We start from the raw sequence: 8,110 nt of genomic DNA on the forward strand, positions 1-8,110 counted from the left end.
TTAAAACGGCATGTTTATTTTTCTTTTCTTTGCCAACGCTAACAACCAATGAAACGACTAGTTGAATTCAGGGGATCGGAAGTCACAGACATTTATTTATAATTTTTTTTCCGGAGGTGGGGGTGGTGGAGATGGGGGGGCTCAGCAGAACTGTTACAAAGTCACTCGTTTATAAATCGTTTCGGTTTGCCGGTCGATTATTTGGGGTCCAGCTTTTATAAACCGAGGCTGGATTCACATCGGTCTGGATTCGGTTTCACCGATCTTGGTCTAGAACCGCTTGTTGTAAAACATTGGCGAGGTTGGGAGGAGAGATTCGGATTCGAGGATCTGCAGATTTGGAAGCCCAAAAGAAAAAAAAAGAAAAGAGAAAGAAAAAGAAACCCCAAACACCGGGCGAAAATGTACAACGAAGTGAAAACGCTCCCGATTTTGAGATCCTCAACAATCTGGAGTCTAAGAGGAAACACTGCCTTTTAAATAGAAGAAACGACGCGGATGCTGGATGAAATTATTATTATTTCTTTCTCGCTCGTTTCGTTGCGAGCGTTTTCTCTGAGCTCAGAAACCACATTCCCAAAGGCAACGTTACGCTCGCGAATTGGACCCAAGTGAAATTTGGAATTTATTGGCACCTTCCTGGCTGTGACAGAGAGAGAGAGAGAGAGAGACGACAGGATGGAAGCTTACACGATGGTGGTTTAGGCAGGAAATAAAAAATAAAAAAATAGAACGTACAAAGTTCTAATGAACCACTGTTTATAGACATGAACGCTAGAAAATATGATTTTTTGCTACGAGGGATGCAAGACAATTTGGCCTGTCTTATTTGATTATGATTTTTCCCCCCAAATTTTTTTTGCTGATTATCGTGGCTCAAATGCTCAAGGTTTTAATCATCCTTCAAAAAACCCAAAAAAATTGCCCAGGCAGGGAATGAAATTTTAGAATAACCACTACCTGATCCAGATACATCTCTGGAGATGAAAGAAATTTCAAAGGGGGAGGGGAATCATGTTTTTGCAGGGTGGGGTGGGGTTTTTTGGGGGAGGAAATTTGAAAATTTCCAAGGCAAAGTTCAGGCATGGCGAAACTCGTGGTTCTCTCGCCGGTCAAGCCGAGCTTTGCTTTTATTTGAGATCAATTGGAGAGGATTAATTTAGGCAGTCAAACACCCCCCCCCCCCCAAAAAAAATAAGCTTTCTACCCAGCCCATCGTCCTGGGCTTATTGATTCAAAAGACACCAGGTACAGGAAGCAGTGAAAAGAGTCTGCCTCTCGAAGTCCAGGTAGAAAATTGACAGGTTGTGAGAGGAGGACGTCTGTTAGAAGACCGGGCGGTTGTCCATCTGAGACAGGAAATGTGGAGTTTGCGGGAAACCCCTGGAGGAAAAGTGGACAGATGCTCGTGGACCTCAGGCGTGGAGAACAACGGAGAGGGTCAACATGGTCCTTATCGCGAGAACGTCTTAGGTAGAAGGTCACCATCTTGGTCGTAGTCTTGGACAGGTGGGCTTCATGGGGAGAAAGGTTGGGGTCTGGGGACAAGTGCATCTTTGATGGCTCAGCAACATGGTCTATAACATGGAGAGGGGTCAGGATGGGGTTTGGTGGGTCCTCCACCTGGCGTGTCCCTCACCGGAAGCCAACGTTCTCCCACCCAGTGCTATGCGATGGTGAGATTGGGTTAGGTGGGTGGGCTTGGCCGACGGGGATGGGAGCTGTCCGTGGCGGGTTTCTCCTGCCCCAGGGTTCCTTCTGCCAAATCTTCCGCTCACCGGGACAGCTGAGAAGGCCAACGGACGGGCACCTTGGCCTCCTGCGCTGGGATCCTGGTGGGACCGGCCTCCCTGAGCGGTCTCAGAGGTGGCCGACGGCGTTGAAGGCTCCTGGCTCGGAAGCAGCTCCAGCCATGTTCAACCAGGCGTCCAGGGGGTTCTGGGAGGAAGGATGGAAGGGGGTGTTCTTGGTAAGAGTCAACATCATTGCGTAAGCCTATGAAGCACAGAAGAAAACAGGCACGTGAAAGAGGTGGCGAAAAAGGAGAGAATCCGATGTTAGAATCTGCGGACAGGGTTTCCAAGATCTGGGACTTGGGGAGGGGGGGGAGTGGCTCCCAGCCTTTTCGCTTTCCCTGAACAACAAACCACACCCTCCCGCCTAAAATCCTGAGACATACAAGACAACATTTAGAAGAAGGCCTTAAACAAATGATCAGAGTTGGAATCCCCATTGTCTTCTCGAAGGCAAACTGGAGGGGACAAAAATGAGGCACAAATAAGCAAGACACCGAATCGTTAGTAAACCTCTGGCAAATTAGTTTTAAGGGACGAGAAAGACAAGAGACATGCGTGGGAACAAAAGAAAAAGGAGCCGGAACAGGGGAGAGGGGGGAATGTGTCTCCCCCGTACCCCCTACCCTAAAGGATGCTTCTAACTAGAGTGTTCGGAGACTGCAGTTAATCCAGAACGCAGCCGCGCGAACTGTTGTGGGTGTGCCTAGGTACACCCGCATAACCCCGTCACTCCGCGAGCTGTCTTCAGACGCAATTTAAGGTGTTGCTTATCACCTATAAATCCCTACCTGGATTATTTACGGGACCGTCTTCTGCCTCACACATCCCAGCGGCCGATCAGAACTCATAGGGTTGGCCTTCTCCAGGTCCCATCGACCAAACAATGTCAACTGGCAAGACCCGCGGGGATAGGACCTTCTCTGCGACAGCTCCGGTGGAACCTGCTAGTCCCGGAGATCCGCACTGTCCCCACCCTCCTAACCTTTCAGAAGACCTTAAAAACTTGGCCGGCAGGCCTATTGAGCTACAGCAGTGATGGCGAACCTATGGCACGGGTGCCACAGGTGGTACACAGAGCCATATCTGCTGGCACGCAAGCCCTAGATCAGCTCCGACGTGCATGTGTGTGCCAGCCAGCTGATTCTTAGCTCACACAGAGACCCTGGGAGGGCATTTTTGGCTTCCAGAGAGCCTCTGGGGAGATGGGGGAGGGCATTTTTAACCCTCCCTGGCTCCAAGGAAGCCTTTGGAGCCTAGGGAGGGCAAAACACGAGCCTACTGGGCCCATCAGAAGTTGGGAAACAGGCTATTTCTGGCCTCTAGGGGGCCTCCAGGGGGCGGGGAAAGCTGTTTTCGCCCTCCCCAGGTATTGAATTATGGGTGTAGGCACTTGCACATGCGCAACAGCATGCGTGCACGCTCTTTCGGCACCTGAGGAAAAAAAGGTTCGCCATCACTGAGCTATAGTATTCTGCTCTGGCCTAAAATGGGATGAATGTTTTATATTGGGTTTTTAAATGTTGCATATTGGTTTTTTTATGCATGCTGCCCAGAGTCCTTCAGGAATTGGGTGGATTATAAATCCAATTAAATAAATAAATGAATATTCTGCGGAGTTGTCCTTGCTGGACAAAGGCTATTCCTGTCGTGGCTTCCCAGGGATGCCCCAGCGAGAGGAGGACATCTCAACTCTTGTACGGATGGGGTAGGTGGGGAGGGGGACCCCGGATGGGGAGATTTTGGCACCCCGTGTACCAGTCCGAGTCTCCTGAAAAAAAATAACCCTTGAGAGAAATCCAAAAGAAATCCTCAAGCCAAGTTTAAAACGGGGGGGGAGGGGGGGGAGAAGAGCTGCCTCTTTAGAAACCGTCGGCCGGAGTCGAGCTGCGATAAATGTGGAAGAGGACAGGCGCTTTGACTTGGGTAGTCCAGTCTGGAGATGGAACACTTGAGAGGGGGATGGAGGGTGGGTGGGAAATTACAGCCCCTCCTTAATCCGCGTGGAATTGCTGGCAAAAGAATGGGGAGCGGAGGGCGGTGTGTGTGTGTGTGTGTGTGTATCTCGAGGATCTCAATTTTGGGGGGGTCCGCGGAGAAATTTTCCGAGCCTCGCTGAGAAACCCGGGATCGAACCTACCTGGTTTTTGGCCTGCCTGAACAGAGTTTGTTTTAGTGCCTCCGAATCTAAGGTGGAATTATAGACAGCTTTAACGTCAAAAGCTTCCTCAGAGGCCTGGCGGAAGTCCAGCCCCTTGTCAAATTCCGACATCTGTTCCAAATCTAACAAGCCGGCTTCGTTCTCCTCAGTACACCTGTACCAAGCGGCGGAGAAGGGAGGGGAGAGGAGGGAAAGCAGGGCCACCTGTTAGTTCCATCCGGCTGCAAACACGCTTGGGGGGATGGGGTTGGTGCATATGCCAGGAAGGGTGGGTGGGGGGCTCCGGAGAGCCGCATGCGAGATGAGGGAGGGCAAGTGACACAGACAGACAGACAGGCAGGCAGACGGACGTATAACGGGTAGACAGACGGCAGCAGTAGTTCAAGATCGCCGAGTGTGAAATGGGCGTTGGGTGTAGAGGTGAGAGCCCGGATTGTACACGGGGAGAGACTTTGAGTGATTCTCCATGTCGCGGAGATTCTCCCCGATCGGGGTGTTATCGCTCACTAAAAACACCATGTTCCTAAAGATATGAGGACCACTGGTCATGCATTTCTGAGGACCATCTTGAAGTCAGGGGCCCAGCTCCTGTTGTCCTGCATGGATGCGCACGCATGTCAGCCTGTTTTTGCTTCTGCGCATGCGAGGGGATGCCCATGTGAGATTTTGGCAAATGTTTTGCTTCTGCGCATCTCTCTCGCGTGTGCATGTTCCCTCGTGAGATATTGCTTCCTGTGCATATGCGCAGAAGCAAAAACATGCTGGGACCTGTGCATGCAGGACAAAAGGAGCTGCACGGACAGCGCAACTTTTGCTACGAGTGCGCCGTCCTCAACTATACCAGTAGCGAACCAATACTGCTTGGAGTTGACCGGAAGTCCAAACAATCTGTTTGACGTTATAGCCAGTCCCAAATACACTCATTCATGGGGCGTGGAATGAGAAGAGAAAAGCGAGGGTCCCCTCCCTCCCACCGAGAGAGCGGAAACCCACCTCTGGGCGCGGTTAAAGCTCATGGTGAGGGACGCAGCCTCCTCTTCCTCCTCATCCTCATACCCTCTTTGTGGCTCGGTGACTGGTGACGCTGTCTCGTCTTGAGACTTCCCCGTCAGGCTGTCATCATCCTCCTCTTCCAGTTCATCCTCTTCCTCGTCGACATCGTCGACTTTGTCGTTCGAAAGACCGTGGGTGGCGCCATCGGCGTTCTGGGTTTCAGGCCTGGTCGAGGGGAGAGCGCAATTCAAAGTGATGGTAATGACCTGTAAAGCCCTATATGGCTTCGGTCCAGATTACTTGCGGGACTGCCTTCTGCCGTATGAGTCCCATTGACCAGTTAGGTCCCACAGAGTCGCACTTCTCCAGGTCCTGTCAGCTGGACAATGTCACTTGACGGGGCCTAGGGGAAGAGTCTTCTCTGTGGGGCCCCCGGTCCTCTGGAATTAGCTCCCCCAGAGATTCACACTGCCCCCACCCTCCTCACCTTCCTTAAGAGTCTTAAGGGTCACCTATGTTGCCAGGCTTGGGGCAATTAGGCCTCAGCCCCCCGGCCAACGAAATGCGATATATGTTGTATAATTGAACTGGTATGGTTGTTTTTTAAATATTGGATTTTTAGATTGTAATTTTAAATGTAATTAGATTTGCTGTTGTACTGTATTGTTATATTATATGCTGTGAGTCGCCTTGAGTCCTTGGAGAAGGGTGGCATATAAATCTAATTAATTAATAAATATAAATAACTAAAGGCTGAGAAGGCAGAATGAGGATCTAAAAATCTTTTTGAAGGCGGTATAAGCTGAGCCCGAGGGAAGGATCTAAATCCAGCCAATCTCGAATGCCTTTTTAAAATCTCCCGCTCATCGTTGTAGCTGGTCCATGTCTGGCTCAACTGGTCAGGAGGACCAGGAGATGGATACGTATTGGCATTCTAGCCAGGTTTCTTGTCACCTGAGTCCGACACTGGGAGTGATGTGGAGTCAGAGACTGAGGATCAACTAGATGTAGTGCCTCCAGTTAGGGTATGGATTGAGTCAGAGGAGGAAGATGAATTAGAGGTCGAGCCCATGTTACACGCCAGAGTGAGGAGAACTATGTCCAGAGAAGAATATCTGAAAAGAATGGGATCTTGGCATCAGTAGCTCTAGGGAAACACTTGGCCACACCTTGTCACTATGTAAGGGACAGTCTGGGAATAAGTGGGCATGGTGAACAACGTTTGCAGAAATCGTGGCCATGTGCGAGTTCCAGGAGCACCTTATGGTTTAAGATCACTCTAAGATTGATATTAGATGATTTTAATTAAATGAATCATAATATCAAAATGGAAATATAGATGTAGAATATTATTAATTGTTTTTCTGTATGGATCTGACTATAGTTAGACTTTTTTTGGTATTAGTTAGACTTCTATGACTAGCGGAGCAATTGTAGCTCCTTTAAATGTTAAATGTTGTTCGTGTTGTTTGTTTAATGAAAAATCAATTAAAAAATTTATAATAATAATTAAAAAAAGATCGCTCTAACTCATTAACTCTGCATCTCTGAAAAGACACTGGGAAAATTGTAAGTTCAGTTGATTGACTGTTAGTTGGTCGGATTCTTGTAAAGAGCTTAATAAATCTTTTGCAATAAATGCTCCTTTGAACTGCCCAGAATCTCTGGATATCTGCAGGATATAGGCCACCCCGTTGTTGCGTTGAAGGCAGATGGATCTGGACAAGATTCATTGGAGATTTTGCTTGAGGATCGAAGATAAATCTTTCCATTTGGACAGAAATTTTGAAAATGGATCTTTCCTTAGACTTTCTCTTTCAGAGAGCATTAGAAAGGTCAAAGGTATTATTATTTAATAATACATATATTGGCTGCGGCCCGAATTGTATTTGCACAGAAATGGAAAGAAAAAACAATACCAAAAGATACTGAAGTATTTAAAAAAATTATAGAATGTGCAGAACTAGATATGATGACTAAACGTTTAAATAATCAAACTGAAACCGAATATTATAAAATATGGGACAAAGTATATGATTGGTGGAATTTTAAAAATGGTATTAATAACTAATTATAATATAGAATGAAATGGTAAATAGTATTACTAATAAACTTTCCCCCCCTCTTTTTCTTCTCTTTTTGTATAAGTATAGAATATTTTAAAACATAAAGAAAATTAATTAATAAGTTTAATATTAAAAATATAGAGTTGAATTTAACAAGAATGTAACTTACATGTCTGGTATTTCTGCTTAGATCTGATTACAGTTAGGATTTTTTATATTTTTGTATTAGATAGACTTCTACGATAAGCGGAGCAATGGTAGCTCCTTAAATGTTTAGTGTTGTATGTCTTTGTTTGTCTTTTTAAAAATTCAATAAAAATATATATATTTTTTTTTAAAAAGAAAGGTCAAAGGTAGAGAGAACCGTTCAGGGAAGTCCTGGACTTGAGTCCAAAATTTATGTTGCTAAGCGAGAAATTTGTTAAGTCAACTTTTGTCCTGTTTTATGACGTTTACACATCCATGCAGAATTTGGGGGAAACTTTGGGAGGAACCCGGTTGTTGGCTGAGGTTAATGGGAGGAGCAACCGCCTACCTTTTCTCCGCTAAAGCTGTTGATTGGTTCATCTCGCTGTTGGCGATAAAGTTTCTGATTTCCGAGAAATAGGCGTCTTCTTTCTCGTCTAAAAGTGCTTGGTGTTCTGATTCGGAGGCTGGTGAAGATGCGTTGTTCCCCAAGTGGTTTGTAATGACTCCAGCATGCTGGCTTACTGGAAGAGGAGAGAGAGGAGAAGGAAGAGGAGGAGGAGAAAGGAGAAGGAGAAAGAATGAGGAGGAGGAGGAAAAGGATGAGGAGGGAAGGAGGAGGAGAATGGGGAGGAGGTAGAAGAAGAGAAGGAGAAAGAGATGGAGGAAAGGGGGAAGGAGGAGAAGGAAGAAGAAGAGAAAGAGGGGGAGAAGAGGAGAAAGAGATGGAGGAAAGGAGGAAGGAGGAGGAGAAGGAAGAAGAAGAGAAAGAGGGGGAGAAGAGGAAGAGGAGAAAGAGATAGAGGAAAGGGGGAAGGAGGAGAAGGAAGAAGAAGAGAAAGAGGGGGAGAAGAGGAAGAGGAGAAAGAGATAGAGGAAAGGGGGAAGGAGGAGAAGAAGAAGAAAAAGAG

The 8,110-nt window shown here is 47.0% G+C and overlaps 1 protein-coding gene across 6 annotated transcripts in view; it reads right to left on the reverse strand.

The window, feature by feature from the left end:
- Nucleotides 1–8,110, reverse strand: part of PRDM16 (PR/SET domain 16) — a 298,245-nt gene continuing 290,135 nt past the window's right edge. For 2 of the 6 annotated variants that reach the window (XM_070759103.1, XM_070759102.1), the window contains exons 14-17: nt 7,549–7,723; nt 4,948–5,172; nt 3,934–4,108; nt 1–1,995 (exon numbers count right to left, since the gene is read on the reverse strand). In XM_070759103.1, coding sequence (XP_070615204.1) covers nt 1,861–1,995; nt 3,934–4,108; nt 4,948–5,172; nt 7,549–7,723 — 710 coding nt within the window. In that variant the 3' untranslated portion in view covers nt 1–1,860. The remainder of the gene's footprint in view (nt 1,996–3,933; nt 4,109–4,947; nt 5,173–7,548; nt 7,724–8,110) is intronic. The other 4 variants (XM_070759107.1, XM_070759106.1, XM_070759104.1 and 1 more) reach the window with 3 other exon arrangements.

The sequence above is a fragment of the Erythrolamprus reginae genome, chromosome 8, assembly GCF_031021105.1.
Source record: "Erythrolamprus reginae isolate rEryReg1 chromosome 8, rEryReg1.hap1, whole genome shotgun sequence".
In the NCBI taxonomy this organism is placed as follows: Eukaryota; Metazoa; Chordata; class Lepidosauria; order Squamata; family Dipsadidae; genus Erythrolamprus; species Erythrolamprus reginae.